The following is an 18,644-nucleotide window of genomic DNA, read 5'->3' on the forward strand; positions in this document are numbered from 1 at the left end:
TGCCTTTCTTCTCTGCAGTTTGACACGTCCAGAGCTTCAGCCGAGTGGCTCTGGGCATCAGGAACATGAGCGTTCTGTTTTCATGGTGAGTGTTTCTAAATCTGTAATAAATGCGTCTCATTCAGACAGAAACCTGGAGACTAAGAACAGTGAGTCTCAAACGGATCAGAGAAGAAAGAAACAGACAAGTCCAGAACTAATGAATCATTCCATTTTTACAGGACAAATTAACAAACAGATTTGTTCACGTAAACTCCTCATGCTTATGTTTATACTTGCTGAAGGAGATGTGGCTGTGGACTGTGCATTGTATTATTTATTCCTGTCAATCAGGGACTGCAGATGGACATTAGTTACTTAGCAACAATCTGGTTTTACAAGTTTAATGTCTCTGTATTGTCCCTTCAAATAAAGATTAAACTAAACTAAGAACTATGAAAGCAACGAAAAAGACTTATGATGCGTACACAACGAGCCGAGCATCACGAGACTAAGACAAAAGGCTGACCTGAGTCTGATTCGTCAACTTATGTTACAGGAATTAGAGGAGAGCATTGTACGTTTTGTACAAAACGAGCTGAGGAGACTCCAGAAGGTTCTAACGGAAGAGGAAACAGAATCCTCTGCACTTAAAGAAGACGACGAGGCGGGAATTAAAGAGGCTTTTCTAAAAATCACCTTGAGCTTCTTGAAGAGTATGAAGCAGGACAAAATGGCTGAGCGTCTGCACAACAGTGAGAAGCTTCAACATGAGGTCTGTTCATGTTTCTTAATGCTAAAGTTTGACTGATTCTTTTCACTTCTGCTCCAGGACAATGTGCTTCCAAAGCTCACTGTGAACTGAAGTCTCATCTGCAGAAGAGGTTCAGCCGTGTATCTGAAGGCGTGGCTAAAGCAGCAAGCCCCGCCCTCCTGACCCAGATCTTCACAGAGCTCTACTTGACAGAGGGCGGGGCCTCAGAGGTCAACCAGGAACATGAGGTCAGACATATGGAGAGAGCGTCCAGGAGCGCGGCCGCTCCAGAGACCACCATCACATGTGAAGACATCTTTAAAGCCCGCCCACATTCACCTGAGCCTATCAGAATGGTGCTGACAAAGGGCGTGGCGGGCGTGGGGAAAACAGTGCTGACTCAGAAGTTCAGTCTGGACTGGGCTGAAGGCAGGGCCCACCAGGAGCTCCAGCTGCTGTTCCCGTTCACTTTCAGAGAGCTCAATGTGCTCAGAGACACACAGTTCAGCCTGGTGGAGCTGCTGCACCACTTCTTCAGTCCATCCAAAGATCTCTGCAGCTTCCAACAGCTCCAGGTGCTCTTCATCTTTGACGGTCTGGACGAGTGCAGACTTCCTCTGGACTTCAGCCGAACCCGGGTCCTGAGCGACCCCACAGAGTCCGTCTCACTGGACGTGCTGTTGGTAAACCTCATCAGGGGGAGCCTGCTTCCCTCTGCTCGCCTCTGGATAACCACGCGCCCCGCGGCGGCCAATCAAATCCCTGCTGAGTGCGTCTCCATGGTGACAGAGGTGCGAGGGTTCACCGACCCGCAGAAGGAAGAGTACTTCAGGAAGAGGTTCAAAGATGAGGCCGATACAATCATCTCCCACATCAAGAGCATCCGCAGCCTCCACATCATGTGCCACATCCCGGTCTTCTGCTGGATCCTCTCCACAGTTATACAGAAGCTTCTGGAACAAACAGAGAGACCAGAGCTGCCCCAGACTCTCACACAGATGTACGTCCACTTCCTGGTGGTGCAGGCCAAAGTCCAGAACATCAAGTATCAGCAGGGATCAGGGGCAGACCTTCACTGGACTCCAGAGACCAGGGAGATGGTGCAGTCTCTGGGAAAAATGGCCTTTGAGCAGCTGCAGAAAGGAAACCTGATCTTCTACGAGTGTGACCTGAGCGAGTGTGGGCTGGACGCTGCAGCGGCCTCAGTGTACTCTGGAGTGTTCACACAGGTCTTTAGAGAGGAGCCAGGCCTGTACCAGGACAAGGTCTACTGCTTCATCCATCTGAGTGTGCAGGAGTTTCTGGCTGCTCTTCACGTCCATCAGACCTTCTTAAGCTCTGGACAAAACCTGCTGCTGGAGAAACAGCTTGCTTTGAACAGGGACAGAGTCTTCAGTATGAGAAAAAGATCTGATATTCTGCACTGCTCTGCTGTGGACCAGGCCTTACAGAGTCCAAGCGGACACCTGGACATGTTCCTCCGCTTCCTCCTTGGGCTGTCGCTGGAGGAGAACCAGAGGCTCCTGCGAGGTCTGATAACTCAAACGGGAAGTAACCCAACTAACAATCAAAAGACCATTAACTACATCAAGAAGAAGCTGGATGAAGGTTTTTCTGCAGACAGGAGCCTGAATCTGCTCCACTGTCTGAACGAGCTGAACGACCGTAGTCTGGTGCAGCAGATACAGGAGATGATGAGGGCAGGACATCTCTGTGAAAGAAGCATGTCTCCAGCTCATTGGTCAGCCCTGTCCTTCATCTTATTATCCTCAGACTCAGACCTGGATGAGTTTGATCTGAGGAAATACTGTGTCTCACACACATCTCTCCTGGGTCTGCTGCCGGTGGTCAAAGCCTCCACCAAAGTCCTGTGAGTCCAGACTGTATTTAAACTCTTGTGTCATGGTTCTAGTCTCTAATGTCCCTCTCTGTCCTCAGACTGATTGGCTGTGGCCTGTCCCCTCACAGCTGTGGTCCTCTGGCCTCAGTTCTCAGCTCCTCCAGTCTCACACATCTAGATCTGAGTAACAACGACCTTCAGGACTCAGGAGTGAAGCTGCTGTGTTCTGGACTGAAGAGCGCCCCCTACAGACTGGAGACACTCAGGTGATAATAACCCTCCCTTTGAGTGTGTCTGGTGTTGTACAACTCTGGATTCATCCTCTGGTTTCCTGTGTCCCCAGTCTGTCTGGATGCCTGGTCTCAGAGGACGGCTGTGCACATCTGGCCTCGGCGCTGAACTCAAACCTTTCTCTTCTGAGAGAACTTGATTTGAGCTACAACTGTCCAGGGGAGACAGGGGCCCGGCTCCTGCAGGTGCTGACCCGCTGCAGGCTGAGCACACTCAGGTACAAACTAAAGCTGGGGTTTGCCGGTGACAACCCTTGTTTAGAGGAAGAAAAGCAATTGATGAGAACAATTCTGAGTGATTACCTTTCTTTCTTTAGACTGGACCCTCGTGGACAGCGGTGGTTAAAACCAGGCATTAGGAAGTGTAAGTACCAAAGTATACTGAAGTATATTCCTGCCTAATATAACAATGTACTACAAATATGTGTATGTTCTTTACTCATGTGCACCAGACTCTTCTGCTCTCTCGTGGGACCTGAACTCTGTCCACCCCACACTGAGTTTCTCTGACAGAAAGACAGCCGTGATGTGTGTGAACGATGATCAGCCGTACCCTGAGCACCCGGACAGATTCGACTGGTTCTATCAGCTGCTGTGTGCAGAGGAGCTGTGCGAACGCTGCTACTTCCAGGTGCAGTGGAGCGGACTCGTCCATGTGGCTGTGACTTACAGAGGTCTGCAGAGGAAAGGGAGTAGCAATGAGGCTGTCTTAGGAGGAAACGACCAGTCCTGGTGCCTCCTCTGCTCGGACAAAGGCTTCTCCGTTTGGCACAACAATCAGGAGACAGTCCTATTGCAGAAACCCGACTCTCGGACAGTGGGGGTGTATGTGGACACAAAGGCCGGGGTCCTGTCCTTCTACTCAGTGTCTGACAGACTGACCCTGCTCCACAGCTTTAGCACAGCCTTCACTCAGCCTCTGGTCGCTGCAGTTGGCTTCAGGTTCAACTCTATTGGCTCATCAGTGGCTCTGTGTCCTGCTGAAGACCACAAGCTTACATGGACCTGATGAAGAACTAAAGGGCAGTTTCATAATGTAGCGATTTTACTTGTACAAGTACTGTAGTGTAGTATTTGTACTAGTACTAGTACTGTAGTGTTATTCATGTCCTCTCACTTATGAAAGAGGGCGACATTCAAAGAATTGGATCAAGATTTCAAACATGACACACTGCATGATTGTGGGTATGTTTATTAGACTTATGTGGGGCACCAGCCTTTATTAGGTATTTAACAATTCCACAATCAAACATCTAAATTAATACATTTATTAAAAATGTGCTTGTTAATCTGAAGGTTTGTGAGAACATAACGTGACATTGAACCATTTTCTGGAAATGATTTAGGGTCAGACCCTTTACCATTTGTGGTTCAAGAAGAATTATTGACCAAATAAGTAATCAGATACATATCAATATGGAATATGCAAATAAGTTGATAACAGATGGAGACACTAGACATGATTGTTCTAGATCTATCCAGTTGTTTTAGAGTTAATGTTGGTTCTAAAATGATCTTGAAGATGACCCATCTGTGGGTTAAGGTTAGAAGCAGAAGTTGTGTGATCCAGTAGAAGGTGGTCCTTTGGTCTCCGTGTTGATGGAGCTTGGAATATCTCCAATGCAGTCATTGTTAGACATTGGGCCACATAGTTACACAGGTAAAAATGTTCACAGGATGAGTCATAAAACAGTTAAATAAAGGACATATTAACATGATGTAAAGTAAATTCATCTTGTGGACAAAGTCTGCAGTCAGATGATTGTTTACTGAAATAACATAGACTTTTAAGCGTTTTAGCTTTTGTTTGGGAGGAAAAATGGCCCTGAGAGTTTGAATTCATTCCATTTGAATTCAAAGCACTCATTTGATGGAAATGTTTATACTAACTTTAAAAGAGTTAAGCTTCCGCTCTGAATGCGGGAAGGTCATAAAACTCTCTCTCTGTTGTGGACACACGGCCAGGCCGCTGAGAGCTGGAGGACCAAGGACTAGCGCGGACACCAGGCCAAACGATTGTGGAATATTTCCTGGATTTTGGAGCGGTGATCAAGCCGCAGACCGGTGAGAGCGTTCTTTTTTGTTTGTTTGCTTGGCACAGCATTCATATTTTTTTACCTGGTTGCGGGATTTATTTTTTGGGACTTTGTGAGCTTTGGGATAGTTCTAGACGCTGGGAGCACCTGCGACTTAAAGGAGCCCTATACACACTTTTTTTGGGATATATTTTGTTATTGTTTAAGGAGTTAAAATATAATTTGTTGTTGTTAAAAGCTGTGTCTATCTTTAATTTCATGTTTTAAATGCACATTACATCTGCAAGGGTATTTATATTATCATAACCCAATATATTTATTTTGATTGGTAATTTCCCTTTGGGAGTGTTACAGTATTTTGTTCTTAATCCTTCTCTTTTTAATTATTACGTGAAACGACTACAGTAAAAAGAGAAACTGACCTGTGCATCTGAAAAGTATAGCAGCTCCAATAAAGTGCTTTTCTGTGTAAAATATGATGATAGGCAGTCGCTGTTCCAAATTATTATGCAGATTATTTACTTATCTGATTTTGTCAAATAGTCAACATAAATGACATCATAATTTTCAAGTCAAAAACCTTTAGAGTACAATTCAAATGTTACTGAACAAACCTCACAATGATAACTATTCATTTCTAAAATAAAAATTGTCAAATGATTATGCATAACAGAGTTTCAAACCACGTAATTGTTGTAAGGAACTGGAAATAGTCATTTGTTAAATTAGAAGCATTAGCAGGTAAAATTTACTGAAAGAAAGCACTATTTCATGATGACATCACAGCCTTGTTGGGACATGTGGCCGTCCACCAACCATCTGGACCGTCCATCTGGACCGTCCATCTGGACCGTCCATCTGGACCATCCATCTGGACCGTCCATCTGGACCATCCATCTGGACCATCCATCTGGACCGTCCATCTGGACCATCCATCTGGACCGTCCATCTGGACCATCCATCTGGACCATCCATCTGGACCGTCCATCTGGACCGTCCATCTGGACCGTCCATCTGGACCTTCCATCTGGACCGTCCATCTGGACCATCCATCTGGACCGTCCATCTGGACCATTCATCTGGACCGTCCATCTGGACCGTCCATCTGGACCGTCCATCTGGACCGTCCATCTGGACCGTCCATCTGGACCATCCATCTGGACCGTCCATCTGGACCGTCCATCTGGACCGTCCATCTGGACCGTCCAGGGTTGCACAGCACTCATCAGTGAACAAGACTGTTTGAAAATGAGTCTTCATGTGTTTCTGGGCCACTGGAGCCGTTTCTGCTCGTGAGCATTTGCTAAGGGCCAAGTTTATGTATCTGTTGTCGAATTTCTTTAAACAATTACCAAAAAATAATTAAATTGAACAGAGTTTGTCTTCTTCATTGTTACTGTAATGTCCTGTATCGGGGAAAAAATCTAAATCATCCTCTGAACTGTCTCCCTTAAACAGCAACTGTCTAATTTCTTCAGGTTTTCTTTCAATGGCTGTTACCACTAAACGATTACACAAGGACCTCATGCATGGATTGCAGGTTTCTATCAACCTGGCAGTGAAAATAGCCAAGGAAGTGAGAAAAGATATCACAAGCGCTTTATATCCCCCGAACATGTCTGCCCAGCCATCCCACAAGCTTATCTCCACTCCAGATTGTTCCTTCATTCGCTCCGCCAAAGTTAGTAGACGATGCATCGTTTTGGTCAGGTTCCCGTCAGGGGCTTATTGGAGATTAACATTTAACATTCAATACTCCCCTGCGTTCAACTAACAGCATGTCCACTGTCACACGCGTCTGGTGGGCCATCATGGATGTGGCCAACTGCTGTACTGCTGCAAACCCGTCATGAGTCTCGTTTGCCAATAACTGTAAGTTATCAATGAATATAGTTTATTCTGTCAAATTTTATTTGATCTAATTGTAAACTATGCAGAGATAATATGGAGGTTCTCAAATCCAGCAGCAATCTGATCAACTAAAAAAGGTTATTAGTGTGCATCTTCCCTGCCAGGTACAAGGGCAGAACAGTCGTCTCCACCAGTAGAGGTCACTACGAAACCTTGGTTAGTTTTCCTGTGTCTCCTGTCAGTTTTTGAGTACAGAGACACAAATGTTTACCTTTAACTTCTGCATCAAAATAGGGTACAGATCTGTTATATTAAGACTGATTCGTAACATATTTAATACAATAACTTGTTGGCCCTTTTCCTTCAATCATCATGAGTAACACACAAATATTCACATCCCCCTGGAGAGCGGCAAACACTTTGTAGCTGGGTCTTTTCCATCAGACACACCACACAATCTCGATTATTAAACAGTTTCTGATGTTTAAATCTACTGTAGCAAGTTTTATTTGTTTTCCCACCGCCTTTGACCAGGTCGTTTCTCATCTGGCTGTTCAGTCAGTACCGCTCTATTCCACCACAGATGCCCACGATGTTTCAGTGTAGTAAGTTATGTAGAACGACTGGTCACTTGATTCTGGAAACATAGTTTTAATTGGCAGCATGAATGTTCTTATCTCACCATTTACCAGGCACATATTGAGACTGTATTGATAGCCCTTTGCTTTCTTTTACCTTTGGAGTCCGTTATTGTGTCACAAAAGCCTTGGTTATTCTGTCGCCCCAATTGTGAACTTTGATTTCTTTTCTGGTCGTCATCATTGGTCCCTGGAGGCATCCGCCAGAGACGGGTCACCAGCAGGAGAAGAACCACCGCACTCAACACCAGTCGTCCTTAAATTCCCGTAGTGACTGTTATAAGGTCAAACATGACAAACGGACATACACAGGCCGTCGGAGTATATTTGTACTTATATTACAGATCACTCAGGAGGCTTTGGTGAATCCAGGTTACTCTCTCCGCTGTCAGTAGAGCTTGGAAAGTTCCAGGATCAGCTCTTTTCTTTATCACTCGGATGAATATTCAGACACCCGGTTTGACATCTTGTCTGTCCTGCACAGAAAAATCGCTCAGTACAAAATTAGTTCATTATTTTCTTCAAATAACTTCCTCATATGTGTGGCTAAATCAGTTTCTCCAGCTGTTTTACAAATACTGATGTGCAGTTGCACCAACTCTAAACACTGCACCCACTTTCATCCTGTTTCATCCATTGCTTTTCTGAGCCTACTTTACTGTTCCATTTATTCTCTCTACAAACTTAAGCTTCATTTGGAAGTTTTCACCTATTCTTTAAATGATAGTGTTTACAAAAATGTGAACCATTGTTACTATAAATTATTTCTGTAATGCCAAATCTTGGTTTCATTTCTTTACATCGGGCCTTTGTTACTGTCAGGGCATAGGCTGTTTTAGAGGGTAACATCTATTACTAAAAGACCTCCCTCATTCAGTTCTATAAAATCCTACTTTTTTTTTTTTTTTAATAAGAATTCAATCCATACATTTCTATGAGTCATACCATCCCTCCTGTTGAGACATGAAATGACCATAGCTCAATATTACTGCTCATTTAAATAATGATTTAGGTAAGATTCATTTTCCTTGCTGTCATTTTTTTTTTTCTCCGTCTCGGATGCATTTCCCTGCATGTCTAGCATTATTGTGTAATCTGTTCATTTTCTTCTTTGCTGCTGATTTAGCTTGTTGGTCTGCAAAGGTGTTCCCTTTTCAAACTGAATCTATGTCATTTATATGGGCTGCGCATTTACAGACTGCTAGTTCCATTGGCAATATTATCGCTTGTAGTAATGTTCGCAGCAATTCTTGATGTGTCACAGGTTTTCCTGTTGATATTATCATACCTCTTTTTACCTAATAACTTACAAACGTGTGACATGTAGCATATGCATATTGTCTGTGTATAAATTGTTACTCTTTTACTTTCAGCTAATTTACACGCCTCTGTTAAAGCCACTAATTCAGCTGCTTGTGCAGAGTAACTCGATTGTAGTCTTATCTTCTTCTATTGCATAGCCAACCTCATTTTGCCCTAAGTTGTTTTCACTCGATGGATAAACAAGTCCTCTTATCAAGGGTGAGTCCTGTAAGTCTTTTGCAGTGCTGAAACGCATGAGAAACTTTAAGGTCAAAGGGCACATGTCACAAAGGCACAAGTAGAACTTGTATGTGTGTAAACGTATCCTATTGGTTACTGTGTCTTTTTCCTATTAAAACCATCATAAATCCATTTTTTAATCCATCATTAGCTCAAAATTCTTTTTATAATCCAGTAAAGCCAAAATAGTACTAGATATTAGCATTGGTTTTAGATCTGTGACAGCTTGCTCTGCTTCTTCTGTCCAAGTGATGTTATCAGTTATCTTCAGTTCTTTACCATATGATGTCACTTAGAGGCTGCACTATTTCTGGATTGCCTGGTACCCAGCTCCTGCAGCAATTTGCAAGTCCTAAAAAGGACCTGATAATTCTTTTTGGCTATGGCATCGGTGCTTGCAAAAAATATTGTTTGCTGTCTTCAATTATTGTTTGGCCGTTTCCTAAATATTTTAACTCTATTCTAAAAAAAGAATCTAATTTCGCTTGCTTTGTACCATTTTCTGCTGAATGTTGCAACAATTTTATCCTGTCTCTCTCACATGCCTTTGTTTTAGATGCTATTAACACGTCATCCACATAAAGTCAAATTTGGCTCTCTTTTGAAGGGATACCTTTCGCTATATTATTAACATTGCTTATTTAAATATAGTTGGACTTTCTGTGCAACTTTGCTTTTAGCAATTCTGCTATTATTGGCCTAATTCCTTCTCTCACATCTGATTTTAGTGGATATTATCATTGACACGGTCTCCAATTAGTTTAAAGCCTTATTTCTCCTTCATTCACTTTCTTCAGTCTTTCTCTTCTCACAATTTGTTCTCTTCCTCCTTTGTGAGATAAATCTGTCTTTCTGTACTGTCCACCTCAAAGACAACACATTCCTAAAGAAAGGGTTTTAGGAGCGGCACCGGTCTGGACCATTTGTTATTTGTTAATTTTCTTTAATTTATTTTCTTTTTCTTATTTCTTTTCCACTGATACCCAATTATCCCATAGCAGATTTAAACATTTCTCTTTTTCATTTATATAGGTTATAGGCCCATTGAAGTTCTTTACTTGTTTTCCCATTAACTTTTTTAGCTGACCCATTTCTTGAACAACAGGTCCCCATTTTCAATAAGAGCATTCTTGTCCAGATTAACTTTCTTAGTTGTCCTTATTATGAGGTAATTGCTTACATATCTTCTATTAACTTCTCTTTCAACTTCATTTACAACATTTTATATAAATTCTTAGTTACAGAGTGTGGTTGGAATTCAAGGAGAATGACTCATGAACCGTAGTGTGTTTCCTACGTGGCAAGCTTCAAGGTCATGAACCGTAGTGTGTTTCCTACGTGGCAAGCTTCAAGGTCATGAACCGTAGTGTGTTTCCTACGTGGCAAGCTTCAAGGTCATGAACCGTAGTGTGTTTCCTACGTGGCAAGCTTCAAGGTCATGAACCGTAGTGTGTTTCCTACGTGGCAAGCTTCAAGGTCATGAACCGTAGTGTGTTTCCTACGTGGCAAGCTTCAAGGTCATGAACCGTAGTGTGTTTCCTACGTGGCAAGCTTCAAGGTCATGAACCGTAGTGTGTTTCCTACGTGGCAAGCTTCAAGGTCATGAACCGTAGTGTGTTTCCTACGTGGCAAGCTTCAAGGTCATGAACCGTAGTGTGTTTCCTACGTGGCAAGCTTCAAGGTCATGAACCGTAGTGTGTTTCCTACGTGGCAAGCTTCAAGGTCATGAACCGTAGTGTGTTTCCTACGTGGCAAGCTTCAAGGTCATGAACCGTAGTGTGTTTCCTACGTGGCAAGCTTCAAGGTCATGAACCGTAGTGTGTTTCCTACGTGGCAAGCTTCAAGGTCATGAACCGTAGTGTGTTTCCTACGTGGCAAGCTTCAAGGTCATGAACCGTAGTGTGTTTCCTACGTGGCAAGCTTCTAGGTCATGAACCGTAGTGTGTTTCCTACGTGGCAAGCTTCAAGGTCATGAACCGTAGTGTTTTCGTGGTCAAAACCTATTGTCTGATCCGGCCACGTACTGGGGGCTCTATCCCAGAAATACAGAACGTTTTAGACTCCTAATTCCTTCCACCTAAAGCCTTAATGAGATGGTTTCTCGATCTACTTCAACAAACCACCAGTTTGTGTTAACACCGGTTGTTTTCCATTCTTCCTGCTGCTTCAAAAGGCTTCACTCCATCACACTTAAATTCACACATACACAACTGGCACTGTTTCAATATGTTGTATCTCAGGTCTTCAAGAACCTGTCCCTCATTTATCTCAGCTCTCCTCCCTCTTTCTTGGTGGTGCTGTGGGGTCTGGCGACACCTCTGCTGCTGCTGCAACCGGGGGGTTCAGGATCTGGATGCTGTCTCCTGAGGGGAGTGGTTTCATTGTCCTTTTCTTTTTTTGTTACAGAAAATTCTGTATTTTCTTTAATTTTTGCCTTCTTAATTTCTTACTTACATTTTGTAGCCCCGGCTCAACATAATGCTGTCATTTTTAATTCTTCATCTTTTTTCTTTACTTTTTTTGTTTTTTCTTGAACCATTATTTTCAATTCAAGTAATTAATTGCTGTTTTTCCATGTTTAGCATAAATATATTTTGAATCTCCTGCCAATCCTTCACCTAATTTTGAACAGCAACCACTATTACAATTACAATTATTATTTCGATGTTCTACATTTATTTATTTTCTCTTCCGTCCTATTTCTGTTCCTATCTGGTGACAAGGCAACACGGTTCGGGATTTTACCAGAAATGTTAGAGTTTGCTGACTCAAAATTTACATTCAAGCTTTACAGTGCACTTTTCTCTTCTACTACATAACAAATTTACCACCGATTTTCTTACTCACATTCCTGTGTCGGATCCCGTCACCCCCAGGAGAGACGGGCCGTGAAGCCGAACTCCTTTCCCTGAACGTGTGCTGAGAGAAGATCTACAGAATGAAGTAATTATGAAAAGGACAATTTCAGAAAAATAGTTCAAATATTCAGTGACATGTCATGTGCTCATGTCATGTGCTCATGTCATGTGATCATGTCATGTGATCATGTCATGTGATCGTGCTGAGAACAGCTTTAGTCCAAGGGAAGTGACCAATCTGTCCACTTGACCATGAAGTCTCTGAAGTCTGCTCTTGATGTTACAGCTCCGTTAAAAGCCTGTACGTCATTAGGCCAACGTGCGCCTCCCCATGGTACAACGAAGAACTGCGCTCACATAACTCCCACACAGAAAAACCCCTAAAAGCGTGGAAAAGCTGCTCCTGTCCAATCAGCAGGCTCTGTGTAAGGCCCAAACCAGATACTATTCACATCTAATAGAAATCAACTAAAGTAACGCTGTAACCATGGTAACACACTGTCACAGCAGTAGAGCCCTCTCAGCTCTGATGATTTCCTCCTATTTTTTAATAATAAAATAAAAACAATCAGAGATAAATGAGATGAAATGACTCCCACTATTCGCCCTGAACAAGCCCAAGCTGTAAAACTAGTGCCACATATAAATCCATCAGTAACTCTAGAAAGTTAGTGGAACTCTGTCAGGGTTTGTGGTTCATGTCTCTGTGATCACTCGACCGATCCACATGAACTATGTAATAATCATTTTCACAATTTGAACATATATGAAAATATGTTGGTGCTGATTCCTAACAAAGAACAAAGATGGTTCTTACCTTGTAAAGTGTAAAAGTCAGTAACGTCTCATGACCAGCCAAAGATGACAGAACTAAGATGCAACTGCTTTCTTTTTAAACTTTATGTAGCAGATTTACGCAGATGAAAGATCTTTTATTTTTGTCTGAAAAAGTTACTAGGGCTGTAATTATAATCTAATTACTCAATTATTAATGTGTTACTAGGAAAGTAATCTGATTAGGGTGTTACACAGTTTCCTTTGAACAACTGATGGATGCTCCACTTTTTTTTGTTACCTCTGTTTTCGGAGCCTCTGATTGGTCGGAGGAATCCAGAGGACAAATGCCTGAGAGTAAATTTGGGGGAAACCCTTCTTCCCGGGGCCTCTACTTCTCTGGCAGCTACTACTCGGTGTGGCCCGACTCTCGACAGCTGGTGCTGCTTCTGGACTCTAGAACCCTGGGGGTCTGCGAGGGGGTCTACTGTGTTTGAACCTGGTGCTCTCAGACCTGCTGGTCCTCCTCCACAGCCTCAGCGACGCCTTCACTGAGCCGCTCTGCTCTCCGGACTCTAATCCAGCTCTTATAATAAACAGTGCCTTAAGTACAATGTGGAAGAACTATCTTGAGCTCTTCCTGTTTGTAGAACACACCACGTTAGAGCGTTTGTGATTGTGGCTGAATACAATAAATCATTCCTATTAAAAGTTTACCAAAGAAGTCAATCGGGAGAAATTCTCTCTCTTGTAATGTTACATTTGACCACCAGGGGGCACCGAGGCCCTGGTTTTGTTCATTTTATTCCAGGATTATAAAGAGTTCAAATGAACATTACAGGTGAAACCACATGTTTCACTTAAACATAGTCAACATCATTCTTTAAAAGATTTCACCAAAACATTTTCTCTCGTTTGAGCATTTTGTTGTTTATATCATTTATAATGTTACTTCATAATGTTACTTCATAATGTTACTTCATAATGTTACTTCATAATGTTACTTTATAATGTTACTTCATAATGTTACTTCATAATGTTACTTCATAATGTTACTTCATAATGTTACTTCATAATGTTACTTCATAATGTTACTACATAATGTTACTTCATAATGTTACTACATAATGTTACTTCATAATGTTACTTCATAATGTTACTTCATAATGTTACTTTATAATGTTACATTATAATGTTACTTCATAATGTTACTTCATAATGTTACTTCATAATGTTACTTCATAATGTTACTTTATAATGTTACTTTATAATGTTACTTCATAATGTTACTTCATAATGTTACTTCATAATGTTACTTCATAATGTTACTTCATAATGTTACTTCATAATGTTACTTCATAATGTTACTTCATAATGTTACTTCATAATGTTACTTCATAATGTTACTTCATAATGTTACTTCATAATGTTACTTCATAATGTTACTTTATAATGTTACTTTATAATGTTACATTATAATGTTACTTCCTGGTTGGACATGAGCAGATGCTTCACCCGTTCACCAGGAGTTTCCTCCACTGTGGCTCCCATTCAAGTCCTGACCTGCCCAGCCCTGCTTAGCTTCAGAGATCTGACCGGCTCTGACCGGCTCTGACCGGCTCTGACCGGCTCTGACCGGCTCTGACCGGCTCTGACCGGCTCTGACCGGCTCTGACCGGCTCTGACCGGCTCTGACCGGCTCTGACCGGCTCTGACCGGCTCAGATCAGGCTTTGATAAGAAACTTTTTGTTGTTGTTAGAATTGTGTTCTCAGACACATGATTATTTATGTGTAGTTTAACGATTGCTAATGTTCTGTAAATGCACTTTATTGTATATTATGTAAATGTTTTATTTTGGAGGTTATATGTGACCACTTCCTGTTCCATTCCCCATGATTGATCCGCACATAGAGTAAAATAAAGTGGCACAAAGAAACTAACAAGTGTCTTTTCTTATGAGCAGCTTATTAGCTGTTTAATTATGACACAGATTATTTCCTCGACACTATTTCTGTCATTTTTAACTTTTTAATTGAACTTAAACGTAAAAGGATGATCCCTATTTACCGCAGCTTCTTTTATGTTCTGCTCATTACAGGAGACAATGACATAGAAGTTTAACCCTGAAGTATGTAATCTCATGTGAACTTCATGACTCAGAGGACAAAGTGACTCAACCAGTTTGAGAGACGCTTTAGAAAACACTTCTGTCACGTCAAGAACATTCATTACTCCAATACTATAATCCAACACCACTTTGCTGCTTCCTTTTATTCAAAAGATACAAATAAAACTACAAATTGTGTGATATTCATGTGAGATAATAAGAGGGTTTTGTTTTGAGTTTATTTGAGATGATGAACAGTGTGACTTTAAATAAGTTATCATTGTTTCCTGGAAGAGAAATGTGGTCGGACAAGATTCCAGCAGCAACTTCACACGACACTAAAACAGGTCTAAAGCAGGACTAAAGCAGGTCTAAAACAGGACTAAAGCAGGACTAAAGCAGGACTAAAGCAGGACTAAAGCAGGACTAAAGCAGGACTAAAGCAGGACTAAAGCAGGACTAAAGCAGGACTAAAGCAGGACTAAAGCAGGACTAAAGCAGGACTAAAGCAGGTCTAAAACAGGACTAAAGCAGGACTAAAGCAGGACTAAAGCAGGACTAAACCTGGACTAAAGCAGGACTAAAGCAGGACTAAAGCAGGACTAAAGCAGGACTAAAGCAGGACTAAAGCAGGACTAAAGCAGGTCTAAAGCTGGACTAAAGCAGGACTAAAGCAGGACTAAAGCAGGACTAAAGCAGGTCTGAGCAGGTCTGAGCAGAGATCTGGGGGAGGATGGCAAAGCCCATGTTTCTCCAGATGTTGGAGCGACAGGAGAACTTGATAAAAAGGTAAGAATGGGACACATTGCTGTTCTTATATTGAGTGGTTTGTGCCTCGGCTGCAGCAGGAGCCAGGCGTCTGTGTCCGAGAGGGAAATGTCAGCTTTATATCAATATTGTGAAGTGGCACTGGGAATAATGAAAAGGGATTTGACTTCCAGACCTGCCAAAAGAACCTGTGCCGTTTGGAGACAGTTCTTGTTTTAGTCTTAATGAAGTCCTGATTTAAACCTGTTTTTCTGTCCCTAAAGTCGCCCACAGAGACTGTCTCACTTCAGGTCCTTGAATGAAGACCAAAGGGCCGAGGACCAGAGCTCTTCACACAGATCCAGGTCAGATTCAGAGTAAAAACAAAGATCTTGACCTTTATAACAGTTCAGTGTCATAAACGGTTTGAACCTCTGACCACGAGGACCTGTTCTTCCCAAACGTTCAAACTAAAACGAGCCTCAATTCAAACTTTCTCTGTTTCTGAAGCTTTAAAGACAAAAGTGTTTGTGTTTGTTTGTCTGAGACTCTGCAGAGGAACAGCACCGTTTGGAGTCTAAACCTGAGACTTTCACAGGAGGAGGAGGAAAAGCTCTGACTGACATGAGTTTGGACTTTTGTCGGCGAATAAGAAGTTCTGTATCTTGTTAAAGACTAGATCAGACAGGATTTATGACTGAACGACAAACACAAGACGACATAAGACCATCCTTACACAGAATGAGACAAATACAAGCACAACTGAACAAAGATGGAAGAATAAGTCTGGATGCTGAGAAGGATTTGATTCTGTAGCTGGACTTATTTATTTAAAGTGATAAACACATTTAAAATAAAGGATTTAATTCTAAAATAATATTGGGGCTCTTTACGATGGTCCAACATCAAGAATTAAAATCAATGGTCATGTGACAGATCCACTGACTCTGGACAGAGGGGTCACACAGGGCTGTGCCTGGTCTCTCCTCCTGTTTGCTTTGTATTTGGAAACATAGGCCCAATTTACTAGACAATCAAAAATAATTCCCAGTGTTAATGGGACGGAACATAAAATTGCTGCAGATGATGTTCAATTGTGTTTGATCAAACCAGAACTTTCCAAACCTAATGTGATCCATTTTCTTCATGATATTGGTCCAGTATCTTATTTGCGCCCCCCTCTGACCTTTAGAAAAACTTACCCATTTAAATTGAAAACTGTTCTGGCAAATTATACTCCTCTTTTTAGTACTATGATGGAACCTTATGCCCTACTAAAGTGTAAGTCAAAGAATTGACTTACTTGCTCAGATTTCTCTCTCTGTTCCAGACTCTGTTTGATGATGGAATAAAACTATCTCTAGATTTATATGGAAAGAAACTTTGAATCTGATCTAAAACTCTACAATTATCAAAAGTAAAAGGGGGCGGGGTTTACCTTGTGTGAAAAATTACTTTATTTCAGGTAAATTCAGAGCGTTGCTGGTGTTATCCAGAATGTTGTGCTCAATGGTCTTATACTGAGAGTCATGTGGTGCCTGAGGTTCCTGTACAGGTCTTATACTGAGAGTCATGTGGTGCCTGAGGTTCCTGTACAGGTCTTATACTGAGAGTCATGTGGTGCCTGAGGTTCCTGTACAGGTCTTATACTGAGAGTCATGTGGTGCCTGAGGTTCCTGTACAGGTCTTATACTGAGAGTCATGTGGTGCCGGGGGTTCCTGTACAGGTCTTATACTGAGAGTCATGTGGTGCCGGGGGTTCCTGTACAGGTCTTATACTGAGAGTCATGTGGTGCCTGAGGTTCCTGTACAGTTCTTACTGCAGATGACAGACGCTTGAGTCTGACGGAGGAAGTGAAGAATCCCTGGGTCAAATCTGTTCTCACAACATGGAAGGAGCTGATCAGAACATACAAACTAAACACAGATGTTACAATCTTAAACTAGTAAAACTTTATGTCTAAAGGTTTTTCACCAGTTGTAAAAGAGAATCACACGAAAAGCTTTGATGTGTTGAATGAGAAACAGGACTTTTATAGGTTTTTACAAATAAAGAGTTATTAAAACCAAGACATGAAACAAAGTCATGACCTTTATAATCTCTGACTGAGATGTTTATCAAGGCTTATGAAGCAGAACTTTCAAGAGGAATAATATTTATATCAGGACGGTGCTCCACACATCAGATACTGCAGCAGGTGCGTGTGAAAAAGGCGTACATGGCGCTAAAAGTACTAGGAAAGAAAATATTTGAGCACAGGTGGAGGAGGTAGGGGGATCGGGTACAGTGTTCACAGTGCAGGGTTCAGAATAAGCTTTATCCAAAATGCGACGCAATTACTCCCAAATGCGATGCGTTCATTAGAAAAAAGTGTTTTTGTTTCGCAGCTTTTGCGACACAAAAATGTGTTTAATTGTTTAACCAAAACGCCTAAAAAGTACTGATCACTGTCAATCCATCGCCAACAACGACATGACACATGTAGGACGCTGTGTGGACATGACAGATGTAGGACGCTGTGTGGACATGACACATGTAGGACGCTGTGTGGACATGACACATGTAGGACGTTGTGAGGACATGACACATGTAAGATAAGATAAGATAAGATAATCCTTTATTGTCCCACATGGGGAAATTTCATTGGTGCAACGCAGGTAGATACAGAGGTAGATACAGAAGAACAGATCACTTATAGGAAGTCTGAAAAACACTTTCAGTAGAAGATCTCCTATAAATAAATAATATAATATAATTGTTATAAAGTCTGACAGCAGCAGGAAGGAAAGACCTGTGAAACCTTTCCTTCACACAGCGAGGGTGGATCAGTCTCTCACTGAAGCTGCTCTCCAGAGTGGACAGAGTGTCCTGCAGGGGACAGAGTGTCCTGCAGGGGACAGAGTGTCCTGCATGGGGCGACACTCATGGTCCTGCATAGATGTGAATCTAGCCAGGACCCTTCTGTCCCCCACCTCCTGCCCCGAGTCCAAAGCGCAGCCCAGAACGGAGCTGGACTTCTTGATGACTCTGTCCAGCCTCTTCCTCTCCCTCTCTGTGATGCTGCTGCTCCAGCAGGCCACACCGTACAGGAGGGCTGATGCCACCACAGAGTCATAGAAGGTCTTCAGGAGTGGCCCTGTCACTCCAAAAGACCTGAGTCTCCTCAGGAGGTAGAGCCGACTCTGGCTCTTCCTGTACAGTGCGTCTGTGTTATGAGTCCAGTCC

At 42.2% G+C, this 18,644-nt stretch overlaps 1 protein-coding gene across 1 annotated transcript in view; it reads left to right on the top strand.

The window, feature by feature from the left end:
* Nucleotides 1–567: 567 nt before the first annotated feature.
* LOC140363139 (uncharacterized) overlaps nucleotides 568–18,644 on the top strand; it is a 28,712-nt gene continuing 10,635 nt past the window's right edge. Inside the window, 6 exon segments of the mRNA XM_072449501.1 lie at nucleotides 568–734; nucleotides 812–2,603; nucleotides 2,672–2,839; nucleotides 2,917–3,081; nucleotides 3,377–3,805; nucleotides 6,915–6,966. Of these exon segments, the coding sequence (XP_072305602.1) occupies nucleotides 698–734; nucleotides 812–2,603; nucleotides 2,672–2,839; nucleotides 2,917–3,081; nucleotides 3,377–3,805; nucleotides 6,915–6,966 (2,643 nt within the window). The 5' untranslated portion in view covers nucleotides 568–697.

Source organism: Eucyclogobius newberryi, unplaced genomic scaffold, assembly GCF_026437365.1.
Source record: "Eucyclogobius newberryi isolate DKJ021-1_F unplaced genomic scaffold, fEucNew1.0.hap1 SCAF_1, whole genome shotgun sequence".
Classification (NCBI taxonomy): domain Eukaryota; kingdom Metazoa; phylum Chordata; class Actinopteri; order Gobiiformes; family Gobiidae; genus Eucyclogobius; species Eucyclogobius newberryi.